The sequence below is a fragment of the Nicotiana tomentosiformis genome, chromosome 11 (assembly GCF_000390325.3).
Source record: "Nicotiana tomentosiformis chromosome 11, ASM39032v3, whole genome shotgun sequence".
NCBI lineage: Eukaryota > Viridiplantae > Streptophyta > Magnoliopsida > Solanales > Solanaceae > Nicotiana > Nicotiana tomentosiformis.
The window spans coordinates 3,961,041-3,980,677 of NC_090822.1; the positions used below are offsets into that span (position 1 = coordinate 3,961,041).

The following is a 19,637-nucleotide window of genomic DNA, read 5'->3' on the forward strand; positions in this document are numbered from 1 at the left end:
TATTATTGATTCATGGTATGATCGGGCTGCACACTACATCATATATTATTGATTTATGATGGGATCGGGCTACACCATAATAGGTTATATTAGCACTTGGTAAGGATCCGCCCCTCTGTAGTCTGACATACCATCAGTGACCGCAATATTTATTGATTCATGATAGGATCGAGGAGCGTGCCACAACAGGTACCGCACAATGTTAAGTGAGTGAGTGTGTTGAGTGATTGAGCATGATGAGTGGGAGTGTGAGATATTGAGATTGAGTACTTTGAGAGTATGAGTACATGAGTTCATCACCAGAATGTATTGCATTGACATCCATACTTGACCTACAGGCCTGTAGATGTACTTTCTTATGCTACACGGTATTGTGACGTTTATGAATTCACATGCACATTGACATGTAGGCATAGATATGTACTTTCCTCATGTTATAAGAGATTGAAACATTTTATCAGTCTATATTGTCATTTTTGTCACATCATGTTATCATTGATTGGGCTGATTGGCATGAGATTTGTGAGGCCGAGAGACTGGAGAGATTGTGACTAAGTTGAGGCTGAGGGCCTGATTGTGAGTGATATTAATGGGATCAGGCTGCACGTCGCAACGTGTTTTACTGATTCATGATGGGATCGGGTTGCACTTTACAACAGGTATTATTGATTCATGATGGGATCGGGTTGTATGACACAATAGGTTATATTAGCACTTGGACAAGGTATGCCCCTCCGAAATCTAACATACCACCAGTGAGAATAATATTTATTTATTCATGATAGGATCGGGTTACGCGCCGCTATAGTACCGTACAGTGTTAAGTGACTGAGTGTGCTAGGTGATTGAGCATGATGAGTGGGAGTACGAGACAGTGAGATTGAGTACTCTGAGAGTATGAGTACATGTGTTCATCATTGTGATGCATTGCATTGACATGAATATTTGACCTACAAGCCTAGAGATCGCACTTCCTCATGCTACACGATAATGTTACATTTATGACTTCACATTCACATTGACATGTAGGCATAGAGATGTACTTTACTCATGCTATATCAGATTGAAACATCTTAACTGTTGTTGAATGTTTTTGAGAAGCATTACAGATTTTTGACTTACTCATAATTTTGGTGACTTGGGTGAAAGATTTGAGTTTTACTGTTAGACTTGAAAAGAATTCCTATTTTTCCGTAACTGTGAACGAGCTGAGCATCATATCTTTGAGTTGTTTCTTTTACTACTTTTATTATATTATTATGAGTTGTTGTTGGTTATTGGTATTGGACTCTGACTGTTGTCCAAGCTCGTTACTACTTTCAACCTAAGGTTAGGTTTGTTACTTATTGAGTACATTGGTCGGTTGTACTCATACTACACTTTTGCACCTTGCGGGCGAATTTTGGATGTTGATGTTGCTGTGTTTGGCGGGAGTTAGCATTGAAGACGTACCTGCGTTCTAGTCATAGTTGCCTCTTGTTTTTGGTAGCTTTAGAATTATTAATCTGTTTATATATATCACAAATAAATTATGTATTTATTTCATACCAGCTTTCTAAAGTCTAAATCTTAACAACTTATGATTTGTACTACCACTCCTTGGGAAGTGAATAAAAGTTCAGTTATATTATCATTATTTTTCTCGATGAATCTCATTTGAATTGGATTGTTGCTAATTGGAGAGATTGATGAATGAGCTGAGGCCGAGGTCCTGATTGTAAATGATATTGATGGGATTGGGATGCACGCCGCAAAGTATTTTATTGACATAATGGAATTAGATTGAACACCGTAGTAGGTATTATTGATTCATAATGCGATCGGGTTGTATGTCGCAATTGGTATTATTGATTCATGGTAGGATCAGGCTGCACACTACATCATATATTATTAATTTATGATGGGATCGGGCTACACCGTAATAGGTTATATTAGCGTTTGGTAAGGATCCGCCCCTCTGTAGTCTGATATACCATCAGTGACCGCAATATTTATTGATTCATGATAGGATCGAGGAGCGTGCCACAGCAGGTACCGCACAATGTTGAGTGAGTGAGTGTGTTGAGTGATTGAGCATGATGAGTGGGAGTGTGAGATATTGAGATTGAGTACTTTGAGAGTATGAGTACATGAGTTCATCACTGGGATGTATTGCATTGACATCCATAGTTGACCTACATGCCTGTAGATGTACTTTCTTATGCTACACGGTATTGTGACGTTTATGAATTCACATGCACATTGACATGTAGGCATAGATATGTACTTTCCTCATGTTATATGAGATTGAAACATTTTATCAGTCTATATTGTCATTGTTGTCACATCATGTTATCATTGATTGGGCTGATTGGCATGAGATTTGTGAGGCCGAGAGACTGGAGAGATTGATGACTAAGTTGAGGCTGAGGGCCTGATTGTGAGTGATATTAATGGGATCAGGCTGCATGTCGCAACGTGTTTTACTGATTCATGATGGGATCGGGTTGCACTTTACAACAGGTATTATTGATTCATGATGGGATCGGGTTATATGACACAATAGGTTATATTAGCACTTGGACAGGGTATGTCCCTCCGGAATCTAACATACCACCAGTGAGCATAATATTTATTTATTCATGATAGGATCGGGTTGCGCGCCACTTCAGTACCGTACAGTGTTGAGTGACTGAGTGTGCTAGGTGATTGAGCATGATGAGTGGGAGTACGAGACAGTGAGATTGAGTACTCTGAGAGTATGAGTACATGTGTTCATCATTGTGATGCATTGCATTGACATGAATATTTGACCTACAAGCCTAGAGATCGCACTTCCTCATGCTACACGATAATGTTACATTTATGACTTCACATTCACATTGACATGTAGGCATAGAGATGTACTTTACTCATGCTATATCAGATTGAAACATCTTAACTGTTGTTGAATGTTTTTGAGAAGCATTACAGATTTTTGACTTACTCATGATTTTGGTGACTTGGGTGAAAGATTTGAGTTTTACTGTTAGACTTGAAAAGCATGCCTATTTTTCCGTAACTGTGAACGAGCTGAGCATCATATCTTTGAGTTGTTTCTTTTACTACTTTTATTATATTGTTATGAGTTGTTGTTGGTTATTGGTGTTGGACTCTGACTGTTGTCCAAGCTCGTTACTACTTTCAACCTAAGGTTAGGTTTGTTACTTATTGAGTGCATTGGTCGGTTGTACTCATACTACACTTTTGCACCTTGCGGGCGAATTTTGGATGTTGATGTTGCTGTGTTTGGCGGGAGTTAGCATTGAAGACGTACCTGCGTTCTAGTCATAGTTGCCTCTTGTTTTTGGTAGCTTTAGAATTATTAATCTGTTCATATATATCACAAATAAATTATGTATTTATTTCATACCAGCTTTGTAAAGTCTAAATCTTAGCAGCTTATGATTTGTACTACCACTCCTTGGGAAGTGAATAAAAGTTCAGTTATATTATCATTATTTTTCTCGATAAATCTCATTTGAATTGGATTGTTGCTAATTGGCTTACCTAGCGGGTTGGGTTATGTGGCTAGTTGGATTTTGGATCGTGACAACCCAACAGAAGAATGGTGAATCAATTGTATATAATCGCAACAACAATTAATGGTGTTTTGTCACGACCGAAACCGATGGGCCCCGACGGGCACCCGGTTTAGGTCGTGACAAAAGTGGTATCGAAGCAGTTCTGTCCTATGAAGTCCACAAGCCGTGTCTAGTAGAGTCTTGTTTATGGGTGTGTTGTGCACCACACTTATAAGCAGGAGGCTATAGGGCATTTAGGATTGTCACGCTTTCTTCTTACTCTAGATCGTGTGGTAGAGCTCAGTTATAAGAAATCAATTTCCTAAACTCTATCTTATTCAGAATACGACGATGCCTATATCCAGAAAGACGGTTGGTAAGAGATATAGCTGTAGAAGAGTTGAGTCAGAGGAACTCAATTTTTACATTATGCTTATGATGTATAAATATAAGGTATTCAGCAGATCATGCATTTACTAAGATGTGTAAACTTCTTGATAAGGATCCCTAAGGAAAGAATGTCTATCCACTCTTACGGTAAAAAGTAATAAGAGAATTGGAAGGTAGACACAAGTTTCAGCAAGTAAAAGAAGCAAGACAAAAAAGGGTACGAGCTACCCAGCTAATGAAGATTATCACAGAGGAATATAAGCCTTTTGAGTTACGTTCAATAGTAACAGAGGTATGTACAATTAGCCACACCCATCTCATTTATACCTTATGGGGGCTAATAGTAGTAGTATAAGCGAAGACAGGATAACAGGATCCAGCTGGGGTTAGTGTAACCCAAAATAGTGGATGGATTGTTAGCGTTAACTGACATTTCCGAAGGATATTACAAATATGCTAATAGATCTCCTTGTGAGACACCCAGATGGTGCACTCTAAAATAGTACAGCTAGATATGAGTACTACAAATATAGGCACTGGAAGCCTATAAAGGATAAATATTATCTTAGTGTGACTCCCATCCATAGTAGAGAAAGAATGTTAGGCAACCTGATTGACCGATGGATGAAGCAAGGGGAGCTAAAAGCAAAAGAATGTCTTGTTCGAGTTTTCAGAATAAAGTGATAAACATAAATGTTAGCGGGAAATAAGAAAAGAGTTAAGAAGCATTATAAGTAAGATGTGATACAAAGATGACAACAGTAGATCAAAAAGATGACGGTATTACAGAGTCTATAGTCAAGTGAAGGAAAAGACGAGAGGTGACGGGCCTTAAGACAACAAAAGAATATAGGCCATAAAATCATATCCTCATTTCGAGAAATATGTTCGTGACTCCAATGTGATTACCAAAAGAAAAACAAATTAGACCCCAGAGTATTAAGAAATCAACATGGACTGATGAACAAGATAAACTAAACATGAACTAGGGACTGAGTAATAGTCGACATCATGAGAATTTCAGAGATTGCATCCAGACGATATTAGAATGGACAACAGAAGAATACCCTTTGAAGGTCATTCAGGAAGACGCTTCCCTAAAGCAAGCAAGGTGAGCAAAGTTAAGCGTAAGGGACTGTATGGCCAGTTACACTAACTGTCACCCTCGCAAGTAAGGAATTTTGTTATCCTTGGTACAGAAGGATTACCGCGAGGCGAGTAAGGATCATCAATGATGTGGAAGGACGCCAAAATGGAGAGATAAAATATCTATAGGTAGATCATTGTAGCTCCAACTCTTAGTACTCTCCGAAAGGGGGGAATATGGAGTGATGTGGCATGAAGTCATAATTAAATGGTTTTAGTAATTATAAAATGCTAAAGGAAGAATGCAAAAAAAATGAAAAAGGAACGAGATTGCACTTACCCAAATCCTACAGATATGCTACGATTCTAGAACATTATGAAAGCACGATGTCAAGGAGAGGAAGTAAGGGTTTCTGCCCAAGATGTTATTGACAAATAAGGAGATAGTGTGAGACGTAAGTTAAGACAAAGGAAATAACCCAAGAAAGATTACGCGGAATGTTGATATGAAAATGGGCCAACGAGTAGTTGGTAGTTGATTTAGGAATAGCCTAGTTATGGCTAGACAAGAAGATACACACAAATCAACAGATCATGCAAGATAAACATAGTAAGTCCCAACATGGGGAATTCAGTCTCGCAGATATGATATTGTAACCTTGAGAAATATTAAGATAGGAGTTGGGGTAGTTAAAGGTACTGTATGAGTGTTAAAGATATAAACGAGAGTGACACTGGTTAAGACAATAAAAATATTCGATCAGAAGCAACCCTACAAGTACAAGGGCATGGAGGTAAGTAACTACGAATAATTATAGGAGAGGAAGGACATCAATAATTTCATCGAGTATACGATATAATAAGCTCACAACTTTGCAAGAATCAGAGAGTCTTCCCTAAGTACTATAATGAAAGACTAGCTGAGGAAGTAAGGAAGACGGCTTCGACCTAAGCTGAGTGACCTAAAGAGGAAGTGATCTTATAACAACAGTCTCAAAACAACGTTGTATGCACTCCATAAGAAAGTTGCACCTACCATGGCTAACGAGCAGGAAGTCAAAAAATCAAAAGTGATATTCAAGATTATATGGGTGGTATGGAATTTATGGAGTATGTATGGGCACTAAGATAAGTTAAGTATGCATGCAACAAGGGGGCAGAAAGGCCAGAAAAGTAAGCCTACGTTTAAAGAAAGCTGAGAATGAAAGAAAGGAATTATTCGATTAGTGATCTTGAGTTAGTTACGTCATGAACACACTTACGATTTTGGAATATTATCCATGAAGCATATATACTGACATTCATACAGCCGTATAAGACTTCACTATAAGTTAAAAGAAAGAATTGAGCCCAAGGTATAAACAAAGAATTGAATTGTTAGAAGATTGTATCATGGATATTCTATAGCACCCATGTAAGGCTAAAGTAATAACTAATACCAGGAGATGCAGATCGGAAGATAGCTCAAGCCTACACGAAGGTTGATTAGAAGGAAGACGAAACTAAAGGTTTACATCAACCAAATGAATCAGCAGTCTGATTATTAAACCGAGAAAATTATAGAAATCGTGATCAAGGACATTGAAGACTTACTCTAATATCATAGGCACAAGAGAGATAGTACAACAACCATATTCTATAATGGATTTACGATAAAGCCAGTTAGAAGAAGTGCCCAGCCTCATAAGAAGTCAGTATGAAGCTCCCACCGAATTGTGTATGCACCAAAGGTGCAAGTATTATAATAGAGCTTCAAGTTGTGGATGTGAATCCTACCTATATGGAAGGGAGGTAATAAAAGAAATAGAAGATGTGATGCGAGATTTTAAGGTAAGTAAGGTAAAAGTGAACAACGTACGAGATACTTAGGTGGAGAAGGTTGTGAATAATCTGTAACTTCATACAGAAGGCTAGAAGCACTCGGATTCAGTATCCAGGAATGATAGCGGCATAGTCAGTGGCATATCTTCCAACCTATAGTTTCTAGGTATCGAGAAGTCTAGTTAAAAGAGTAAATAAGAGTTAGAAACGATGTGATGTCTCGCTTATTGTTCCAGAATGACATAAGGAAATCTATGGTGCAATAAAGTTGAAGGAAGGTTGCGAGTAGTGTAAATGGATATATGTAAAACGTATGATAAAGTATAGTAGAGCGACAAGGTTTTAGAAAGACAAGAGTAAGGATAAGAAAAGGGAAAGTGAGAAGGTGACAAAAATGGATAAGTTCTCAAAATTAAGTCCATGAAAACAACAGAGTTTACGGTTTCTCTAAGTTATAGAAAGTTCAGTATAGCCGGAATAAACTCAAAGGAGTCTAATACTAATAGCGTTTAGAATAGATGGAATGTTGCTCTGCTAGTAGAATAAGGGTGTAATTGTGATAGATAACGGATGACGTTTGGGCCTTCGATTGACTAATGACTTGAAGAGGATTTCATGAATTGTACGGGATTAAAATACCCATGTAAGGTGAGTCACATTGGAATGCTATAAAATATGATTATGGAAGTATGGTATTGCCTTAGTTGGATCAGTCCAATAACTTCAGATGTTCTCCGATGAGACGTGGGCCCTAACGACAATGTATTACGTAAGAAGCTTCAAATCTTCAAGTGGTAGATTGTAGATCAACATTGAGGTGAATCAACAATGGATGGATACAAGTTACAAAGTATGAGATGAGATTAGGCAATCAGTCTTAAGATGAACAGTAATGAAGAAGCGGTAAAGGACATAGATTTATACATATAGGATAAGCAACGAGAGTAACCTGGAGTTTGGTAGCAGACCTCAGTAACGAAAACTCGAAGTAAGAGTTACTGTATAATATGACCTATCTTGATACAGTAAAGTCATACGGATGGATAACGGATCTGTGAAATAAGGTATAGCAATATTTGCAAGTTCAACAATGTATCGAGCGAAGAACTTCAGTATACCTATAGATGCCCAGAGGGACATCTTGTCAAGCTCTGTATATGTTTACAAAGTAAGGCCTAGAGATTGGCTAACAGATTGAGGGAAGAGTCGTATAGGCGCACATATAAAGAAAAAGTAGTACAGGTTGCATGACAGAAGGTAGCAAGAGTTACGAGATTGGAAGAATTCCGATCACAAGTTGTGGTATGAGAAAGAGACCTACGGGTGGGAATATCCTGGACTTTGGATTTATTCGCAGAACAATTGCCTAGATGGCAAGAAGAGTATTAAAGTATTCACAAGAGCTATAGAGTATGATAAATGCATCAGTCAACATTCGAGGATGAATGTTCCAAAGGAGAGAATGATGTTACACCCCATATTTTCGTACGTAAAAAGTATGCCATAAGTAAATTTATGAAAACTTGGAAATGAGATATTACATCCCGCATTTTCGTACGTTAAAGTTTTGTCGTAAGTTAATCAACGTAAGTTCGAGAATGGGATTATTTTGAGATTATAAGCATTATGCTATTTCAAACAAGTGACGAGTAAATTCGTGAAGGTGAGAGGGTAAGCAAATTGAGGAAAATGAATTTCGTCGAAGTTAGACATTTTTAATAAAATACGACCTGAGCTAAAATACCCGGTATTTATGGACTAATACCATACAAGGTACCACATGGCCATGATAGTAAGGTGTATGAAGTGTGTTAAAAGTGAGTAGTATTTTAAGGAAATTTGAGATAATTCTTAATTATGTGGGTAATTGGTTAATTATTGAATAATAGAATATTACCTAATTAACTAAAGATTACTGGATAAAGATTAAACCCCCCAACAAGGGAATTACGTGGCAGCCCCCAAACCTTATGACTCTTAAGTCATTGTAGAGTAGGTGGCAAGATTTAAATCATTATGGGTTATGTGGTGGCCGCACATCCATGTAAAAGAATATATTCCTAACTTAATAGACATGGATGGATAAGAAACGTCAATTCCAAAACTCATTCTCATAGGCATCTGATGAGGATTCAAACATAAATGTTGTGTGTTAGAAACGAAAGTCATATTAGCAACGCCCAAGACCTTCAACAATTCAAATTAACGTAAGATTTTACAATTTTAATGAAGTACGGTGTAATCTTTCTCAAGATAATCGACTCAGGTATATTAAGGTCATCCCTTCTTTCTTTTGGCATGATCAATACGAGACAAACAAATCGAGCAAATGTACAATTTCCATAAATGACTCTATTCATAGAAATACTAGGGGTGTCTATGTTTTTTATTCCCCATGTGAATTATTATTATATCTTCTATTCATGGGTCTCAGAAAAATACGTATTTGATAAAGTTATCTGAAAGGCATATTGATTTTATGACATCCCGAGAAATCTTATTAACGTATTTCTTATGTATTTCATGCATTTATACATGTAAATTGACTCATGACAAGATGACGTTATATACGCACCACCACCTGATCAGCTGGTATATGTTGATGATTTGCCCACAGTGGCAAAGATGATATGATGGGATGCCCTCAGTGGTTTGATGATGTTATGAACACATATACCTATGCATGGTATGACATTTATACGCATATGCATGCCATTGTAAATATTATTGATTCACAGAGTTATTCAGATTTACATGTTGAGTCTTTTACTCCATGTTTCTCATGTATATTATTTACTGATTCTCATTCCTTACATACTTGGTATATTATTTGTACTGACATCACTTTTGCCCAGGAACGCTGCGTTTCATGCCCGGAGGTCCCGATAGACAGGTTGAGAGCCCTCCAAGTAGGCTATCAGCTCAGCAGAAGATGTTGGTGCGCTCCATTTTCTCCGGAGTTGCTATTTGGTCAGTATCATTAGGACATGTATTGATTGGTATGGCGGGGCTCTGTCCCGACCTTTATGACAATTATGTATTCTTAGAGGCTTGTAGACAGATGTCATATGTACGGGTATTTGTATGGCCTTGTCGACCTATGTTTTGAGTTTATGAATGATCATGTTGGCCTTATAGGCCCGTATGTCACGTGTATGAGTTTTTATATCAGGTTGGGTCGTTCTATATCGGGTAATTCCCTCATGTTTACTCTATTTATCTCATGACGCCCGTTTTGGCCCACTTACCTATGATGGTGTAATAAGAACGATATGTTATGTTGGTACTCGGTTGAGTAAAGTATCGGGTGCTCATCGCGGCACATCGGTGTGGGTCGTGACATGTTTCCCCTTGAGAAAACTAATTTAGACATTGCAATACAACATATATTATGTTAGTTTAAACTAGGAAAGAGCAGTATCCCTAAATTTTGCAGAAAATAATCATTATTAACTTATATAATGTTAGTTTATTCATTTAAGTTGATCCCAACTTAACCTAGTTAGTATAACAAGAGTAAATGCTCTTTTACTTTAATGGAAAAAACGTGTCTATTGATGAACATTATTTGATGTACGAGATAAAATTATTCTGCTTAGGACCATTTGTTGTCACCGTTAGCAGATTACCATTGTATAGCCTTTAACATGAACTAAGCTCCGATATGAAATGATGTATCAAATTCTCCGAGAAAAGGGGTCTAAATTTACCCATCACATTTTGTTCTGATTTAAAAGTATTCTGAGTTTATTTTCTAACAACAAGGTAATATTAAACCAAAAATTTAATCGGAAGCGAACGAGTTCAATTTCGTATAACACAATCAAAAATTTGTGTTTTTAATTATTTAAGTTGTTGGGTCACTTTTCAGTTACTGCGGATAAAATTGAGTGACTGTTCAATTACAAAACAAAATAAAGTAATTTTTCTAACTAATTTCCATTAGTTTAGGTCTAAGAATTCAACTCTATTAAAGCTTCTCTTTGCTTTGGTCTGACGAGGGATGACTGACCAAAGAAATTCACATACCGGGAAGATTATCTAATTAGCTAATATATGTGTACTGAATCAAGGTTACTCGTGAATTAGATCTCTTGATACATTAACATTTTTGCATTTTCCTAGTTGTTCCAGTATTTGAGCATTTGGATTCAAAGTTTATGCATCAAATCCAAGTGAAAAATACTTTTCTCCAAGATTGCAGAAAAATCCATCTTAAAATTCTCCTCCTCTCATTCTCCTAAACTCAAAATGTTGAAAACAATTAGCTAAGTTCCGCAAATAGGACTCAAAATAACCCTTCCAATGATATCCTTCGAGAAGGCGGTCCAACCCTTGCATTCGCGAAGTACGAATCTGCCATCGCCTGAAATCCTTTATCGAAACCGGCAGGAGTCATCGCGATCACGCGATCGCGAATGCCATCTGCCTCATCTTCAACGCGAACACGACCAACTTCTTGGCGAACGCGAAGGCTAAGGATCCAGCCCTTTCTGTGAATGTGACTCCCCCATTCGCGAACGCGAAGGCCAAACCCCCAGGCCACACTCTCTTCTCCGCGAACGCGAGCCAAGCTTCGCGATCACGAAGCACACTGGACACCATCAATCATTTATCTCAAACATGCTTCATGTGGTCCAAAACTCACCCGGGACCCGTTCAATCATATTAACAAATTCATAAACACAAGCTGGAGCTATCCAAGGCATCCAGGCACATACGAAATTCCACATCTAAGAATCAAGGACCAAATCAATAGTGTAGCTACTAATTTCCTATAGATATACCCCTACTATTTCTCAAAGTTTAGCTTCTGGTTATATATTTGGGGATGTGAGGGGTCAGGGATAGTTGAAAAAAAGCTGGCTTAGGAATTAATCTTTTAAACAATAACCATTTTGTTTGATCTAGTTTACCGATGGTTTTAAGCTTTTGTGTCTGGTCATATGGGTTTTAAGATGGGTCAAACGGGTGCCAACTAAATGGGTTTATTTTATAAGAGATATAGGTATATTGAGATGAACGTTTTGTCCTAAAAAATACAATAGTGACTTTACTGAATAATTTTCATAACTTGAATCATCATCGTAGGAATTAACTCTAATAGAGCATTTTATTTTTGATTGATGACACTAGATAGGTCCCATCTTTTAGCACTTAATTGTTTGCTGTTACAAGTATCCAAACTTGTTATATTATGAAGCCAACAAATGTGGAGCTACAAAATACACAAAAGGTTTAAAGTAAGAATATTTTATTGCTTAGCCACCTCTTTAGCTAATATATATGCAACACAATTGGTTCTGCACTCTAGTCCTATAATCAAACCAATTGGAACCATCAAATTCTGGTTTTGAGGTCGTTTACTCAAAATATTGACTCAAGTCAAACTTATCCATCATAGTCCATTACTAATGAACTAAGTGTTCCTATCTCAACCCGAACTCTTCCAAATCTAAACCAACCATCCCCACAAGTCATAAAACAGTAAAAGCATATACGAAAAGTCTTAATTAGAGGAACGTAGATCTAGAAAGCAAAATTAACAGTCGGGTTGTTATATTCTTCACCTATTAAACAAACGTTCGTCCTCGAACGAGTCTAAAATCATACATGGAGTACTGAATAAATGCGAATATCTGCTCCACATGTCCTCCTCGGTCCCCAAGTCGCTTCCTCGACTGGTTGACCCCTCCACTAGACCTTTACTACAGAAGTCTTCTTCGATCTCAACTGGCGAACCTACTTATCAACAATAGTAATTGGCTCCTCCTCATAACCCAAGCGCTCATCTAGCTAAACTGTGCTTCAATCTAACATATGCAACTTGTCAACAAGGTACTTACGGAGTATAGACACATGGAAGGCCGTATGAACTCCCGATAGACTGGGAGGCAAAGAAAGCTCGCAAGAAACCTTCCCAACTCATCTCAACACCTTAAATGGTCCAATAAACCTTGGGCTCAGCTTGCCCTTCTTTCCAAATCTCATGATACCCTTCATCGGGGAGACTTTCAAGAGAAACTTCTCGCCCAACATAAATGATAAATCATACGCCTTCTGATCCGTGTAACTCTTCTGTCTGGACTGTGCTTTGCGAAGTCGCTCTTGAATCAACTTTATCTTCTCCAAGGAATCCTTCACTAAATTAGTACCATATAACCTAGCCTCGCCGGGATCAAACCATCCTATGGACGAATGACATCGCCGACCATACAAAGCCTCAAATGGTGCTATCTCGATGATGGACTGATAATTGTTGTTATACGCAAACTCGGCCAAAGGCAAGAGTGGATCCCACTGCCCTATGAAATCAATCACACACACTCTGAGCATATCCTCCAGAATCTAAATTGTCCGCACCCACTTCCCGCCAGTCTGCAGATGAAAGGTTGTGATGAGCTCTACCCGGGTGCCCAACTCACTCTGTACTGCTCTCCAAAAAATGCGAAGTGAACTGAGGGCCTCTATTTGAAATGATGGAAACAGTCACACTATGCAACCGGAAAATCTTCTGAATGTAAATTTGGTCCAATCTCTCTGAAGTGTACATAGTCACAACTGGAATAAAGTATGCCGACTTGGACAGCCTATTGACAATGACCCAAACGACATCAAACTTCCTCAACATCCGTGGCAACCCAACTACAAAGTTCATACTGATCCGCTCCCACTTCCACTATGATATAACTATCCGCTGGAATAGGCCACCTGGCCTATGGTGCTCATACTTAACTTGCTATCAATTTAGACACCTCGCTACATACTCAACTATGTCTTTTTCATCCACTGTGACCAATAATGCTTCCCCAGGTCGCGATACATCTTCGTAGTACCAGAATAAATAGAATACCGAGAGTTGTGTGACTATTTAGAATCTTCTTCCTCAAGCCATCAACATTAGGAACATGTCACGACCCAAAACCTAACCTATCGTCAGGGCGCCTATCATGGTAATAGGCAAGCCGACTACTCAAACATTTCCAACACTAACTTAGAAATACACAAAAAACACTTTATATAAATAGAGGTCTCATAAAACGGAATAAAATACCATAACTCATTACATAAGTTTTTCCAAAATCGGGGCGTCATTGAGTACACGAGCATCTACTTAATGACATAGTCTGGTACACTGTCTAGAAAGTAGAACTGAATAAATAAGCTGAAAGATAGGAGAGGAGAGTCAAGGTCTGCAGACGCCAAAGCAGCTACTTCGATGATCTCCAAAAGTCTAAACTCTGTGAATCAGCAACCGTCATAACCGGAAATACCTAAATCTGCACACGAGGTGCATGATGTAGCGTGAGTACAACCAACTTAGTAAGTAACCAGTCTAACTATTGGACGGAAAGTAGTGACGATCTTTACATGTATAGTTCAATTACAGGATTTCAGTACATAAATAAAGGCATGCTTTCAAGTTTATCAGTTAAAGCCCAAACAGGTAAATCATGTCAAATTCAATTTAAACAAGATATGGCACATCTAGGTATCTACATGACAGTTACATATGCCAACAAAAGTATATAGACAGTAATGAAATCATGTGCATACTCTTGGAGTATCAGTCAATCAGTCCTCCCATTCACTCCATCCTCATAGCCACTCAATCATATCTATCGCTCGGCACTTACACTCACACTTAGTAGGTAGATGCACTCATTGTGGGTGTGCAGACTCCGGAGTGGAAATTCCAGCCCAAGCGCTATAATAATTCAATCATGTCATGAATCAAGTAAACATGCTGCGCCGTGCAAACCGACCCCATAATATCCTCACAAGCAGGCCATCGGCCTCACTCAGTCATCAATGTTTCTCAGTCTCTCGGGTTCATAAAAATCATGATAAACATCCCAAACAATGATGCTATAATGTATAAATGAATGACAACATAGACTTAGATATGATATGCAAATAATAGGTGTGACTGAGTATGTGATTTAGAATTAAGTAATTAATGCAACATGTAATGCAACCTCTGTGTGTCCCAACAATTCCAACATATAGCCTAAGCATGATTTCTAGCATGACTTGCAGCTCAATTTCTATAACACATGGAGAATATACGGATAACAACAAGATTATTCAACTATACAGTTCTACAAAATCGATAAATTCATAATTCATACGGTGCATGCCCACACACCTATCACCTAGCATGTGCGTCACCTCAACACCAATCAGATAACACGTAGTCTGGGGTTTCATACCCTCATAACCAAGTTTAGAACCATCACTTACCTCAAGTCGTGTAAAACTCTACTCCAACACTCCGTTGCCTCGGGAATCGGTCTCCGAAAGCCTCGAATCTAGCCATAAATAATTCGATACAATCAATAGGAGCTAAAGGAATTAATTCCATATGAATATGCTAAGTAATTAATCAAAAGTCAAAAAGTCAACACTTAATTCAACTCCCAAGATCACGTCTCGTAATCTGATGAAATTTACAAAATACGGACACACATTCAACCACGAGTCCAACCATACCAAAATTACTCAAATCCGATACCAAAATCTCACCTAAATCACCAAATTTCGGCCTAAGAACTTTCCTCCAGTTTCTCCCAATTTTCCAACCCAAATCACTAATTAAATGATGAAATCAAAAACATAAACATGGAATTTAACCAAAACGAATTAAGAATAACTTACCCCAAACACTCTCTTGTAAACTCTCCAAGAATCACCACCAACCGAGCTCCCAAAATCAAATCTGTGATATGAACTCCAACCCTCGTTTTGAAATATTTAAGTTCTACCCCAACGACCTTCTTCACGAACGTGGAAGGTGCCTCACGTTCGCGAAGCAGAAAAGACTCTGATGCCAAAAGACCTCCTACATGAATGCGAGATTCCCCTCGTGAATGCGATGACTAACTAACCCCAAGCTTCGCGAACGGGAATCCTCAATCGCAAATGTGTAGGGAAAATACATGAGGTCCCCAGCTTGCCTCCCTCTTCTTCGCAAACGCGACCCTCATCTCGCGTTCGCAATGCAGAACTCCCTCAGACCTTCGTGAACACGGTCCCATATTCGCAAACGCAAAGAACAAATCTTCACCTGCCTCCGGATACTCTTCACGAATGCGGGACTTACCTCGCGAACGCGAAGAAGGAAACCAGAAACCAGAAATCTGCAGCTTCAGCCATCTTCTAAGTCCAAATTCCATACTGTAAACCATCTGAAATTCACCAAGGCCCCCGGGACCTCAAACAAACATGAAAACAAGTACTACACTAACATACAAACTCGATCGAAGTGTCAAATCACATCAAATAATGCTAAAACCACCAATCGCGCATCGATTCAAGCCTCATGCACTTATAAACTTCCAACTTCTACACTCGACACTGAAACCTATCAAATCAAGTTCGATTGACCACAAATTTTGCATACAAGTCATAAATGGAACAATAGACCTACTCCAACTACCTGAACCAAAATACAAGCCCGATAACCACAAAGTCAACTATCGGTCAAACGTCTAAATTTCCAAAACTTCTAATTTTCCAACTTTTGGCGTTTCAATCCTAAATCAAGTATGGACCTCCAAATATTTGTATGGACACACTCCTAAGTCCAAAATCACCCAACAGAGCTAATGAAATTAAAAAAACTCCATTCCGGAATCGTTTACACATAAGTCCACATCCACTCAACTTTTTCAATTTAAGCTTCCTACCTTGAGACTAAGTGTCTCAACTCATTCCGAAATATCCCCATAATTGAACCAAGTACCACTGCAACTCACTTAGTAACTAATAAATAGTAAATGATCAGTAAATATGGGAACAGGGCTACAACTCTCAAGATGACCAGCCGGGTCTTTATAGAACACATAAGAGACCCTGGAGTCGTTGAACGCCATCCTCACCGATAGTAACCTCCTTGGCACCAACCTGTAGTATCATCTCTCTAAGAACCAGAAGGTGCAGATCATCATACTGATGATCCTTGATCCGCTCAAATAATAAATACTGAGCTACAACACATGCAAGAACTCGATTGGGCTCTGAAATATCCAACCTCACAATTCTGCTAGCTAAGGACTTAAATTCCAAAGCCAATGTCCTTCCTCTACTTAAATATATGCCAAACTACCCATACTCTCAGACTTTCTGCTCAAGGCACCCGCAACCATATTCACGTTACCCGAATGGCAAAGGATGGTAATATCACAATCCTTCAATAACTCAAGCAACATGCGCTGCCTCAAATTAAGATCCCTCTACTTAAGCAAATGTTGCATGCTACGATGATCAATGTAAATTTCAGAGGACATCACATAAAGATAATGCCTCTAGATCTTGGGAGTATGAACTATCGTGTCCAACTCCAAATCATATATGGGGTAATTCTTCTTGTGTGGCTTCAATTGACGTAGAGCATACATAATAACTCACCCCTCCTGCAGCAATACACAACAAAAGCCAATGCGTGAAGCGTCGTAATACACAGAATACATCCCTGAACCGGAAAGCAACACTAAAACTAGTGTTGTGGTCAAAGCTGTCTTGAGCTTGTGAAAGCTCACGTCACAATCATCTGACCATCGGAATGGAGCACCATAATGGATCAATCTAGTCAAAGGTGTTGCAATAGATGCGAATCCCTCCACAAATCGATGATAATAACCTGCTAACCCCAAGAAACTCCTCATCTTGGTCGTTGTGGTAGGACGAGGCCAACTCTGGACTTCCTCAATCTTCCTAGGGTCTACCTTAATACCCTCACCTGATACACCATGCCCCAAGAATGCTACCAAATCTAGCCAAAATTCGCACTTAGAGAACTTAGCATATAGCTTCTTTTCTCGCAAGGTCTGAAGCACAACTCTCAAATGCTGCTCGTGCTCCTCCAAACTATGCGAGTAGATTAATATATCATCAATGAATACAATGATAAATGAGTCAATATATGGCCTGAACACCTGGTTCATCAAATCCATAAATATCGCTGGGGTGTTGGTCAAGCCGAAGGACATTACTAGAAACGCATAGTGGCCATAACTAGCCCGGAAAGACGTCTTCGGAACATCCGAAGCACAAATCATTAGTTGATGATACCCATATCTCAAATTCGATCTTAGAGAACACTCTAGCACCATGTAACTGGTAACATTGTTCAACTGTCGGTAATTAATGCGCATATTCATAGTCCCATCCTTCTTTTTCATAAACAATACCGGTGCACCCCAAGGCGACACACTCAACCTGATGAACCAATTCGCTAGAAACACTTCAAGATGTTCTTTCAACTACTTCATCTCCTTCGGAGCCATGCGGTATGGTGGAATATAGATAGGTTGGGTAGCTGATGCCAAATCAATACAAAAATCAACATCACGATCTAGTGGCATGCCTAGTATATCAGAAGGAAACACATCGGAGTACTCCTGTACCATAGGAATTAAATCAATCAAGGGAGTCTCTGTAGAAGTATCTCGAACATAATCTAGATAATCCAAACAATCCTTCTCGACCATGTGTCGAGCCTTTAGGAAAGATATAACTGGACTAGATGCACTAATAGATGAACCCCTCCACTCCAATACACGTAACTCTGGCATCGCCAAGGTAACAGTCTTGGCGTGGAAATCAAGAATGGAATGATATGGAGACAACCAGTCCATGCCTTGGATGATTTCAAAGTTGGTCATGTCGAGCAATAGAAGATATGCTCTAGTCTCATAACCACAGATGGTCACAATACAGGACTGACAGACCTGATCCACAAAACCAAAATTGCCCATGGGCATGTACACATAAACATAATCACCTAAAGACTCGCAAGGGACATCCAGATAATGAGAAAATTGAGAACAAACATATGAATATGTAGACCCTGGATCAAATAATACTGAAGCATCCCTATCGCAGACATAAATAATACATGTGATCATGGCATTTGAGGCTACTGCATCTTGTCTTGCTGGAAAAACATAGAACCTAGCTGAAGCGCCATCTACTTGGCCTCCACCTCTAGGGCGACCCCTACCCACCTGCCCTCCACCTCTGGCAGGACGGACAACCTATGCGGCAGTAATTAGCTAATGGCCCTGTTGGTCATGCTACACTTACTTTCCCCGAAACTTGGGGCAAGATCTCCTCATGTGGCCAAGCTCCCCGCACTCATAACAACCTCTCGATGCGGAAGATGATTGACCTTGAGTATAACCCTAGGGACCTGAATACCTGCTGGAAGGGCCCCAAAGAGTTGGTGGACGGTAAGAGCTCTTTGGAATGTCAATGAAATACGGTCGCCAAGAAGGCAGTGGTGCTGAATAAGTAGGTCTGCTGGACTGACCCCCAAACTAACCTCTGCCTCTAGATGGGGCGCCATTGAATCCTCCAGAATGTTGAGGCCTCTTTTACCCTATCGTATACAATCGGCCCTGGGTGCAAATACCTTTAATCCACCGAGCTATCTCCATAACATGCTCCTAAGGAGTCACTATTTCCACCACTCGGTCCATAGTAACTTGAATACCATTGCAAATCCACAATAAACCTCTGCACTCTCTCTGTATCGGTGGGGAGTATCATAAGTGCATGGTTGGATAACTCATATAATCTCACCGCATAATCTGTCACAAATATTTGACCATACTGAGGCCACTTAAACTGACCACGTAGCTCTTCCCTCTAAGATAGTGGAATATTTCTCTCGAGAAAGAGATGTGTGAACTGATCCCAAGTCAAGGGATGCAAACCTGCTGGCCTGCTAAAGAGATAGGACTACCACCATCTACGAGCCCTGACCTCCAACTAAACTTTGGTGAAGTCCACCCC

General features: G+C 39.2%; 1 protein-coding gene across 1 annotated transcript; it reads right to left on the bottom strand.

Annotated features, from left to right (window-relative positions):
* Nucleotides 1-17,245: 17,245 nt before the first annotated feature.
* On the bottom strand, nucleotides 17,246-17,830 carry LOC138900996 (uncharacterized mitochondrial protein AtMg00860-like). Its single transcript, XM_070188721.1, has one exon. It carries the CDS (start codon nucleotides 17,828-17,830, stop codon nucleotides 17,246-17,248), a length of 585 nt encoding a protein of 194 aa, XP_070044822.1.
* Nucleotides 17,831-19,637: the final 1,807 nt, after the last annotated feature.

Coding starts and splice junctions, on each gene's coding strand:
- LOC138900996 (XM_070188721.1), bottom strand. CDS start 17,830: ATGTCCTTCGGCTTGACCAACACCCCAGCGATATTTATGGATTTGATG.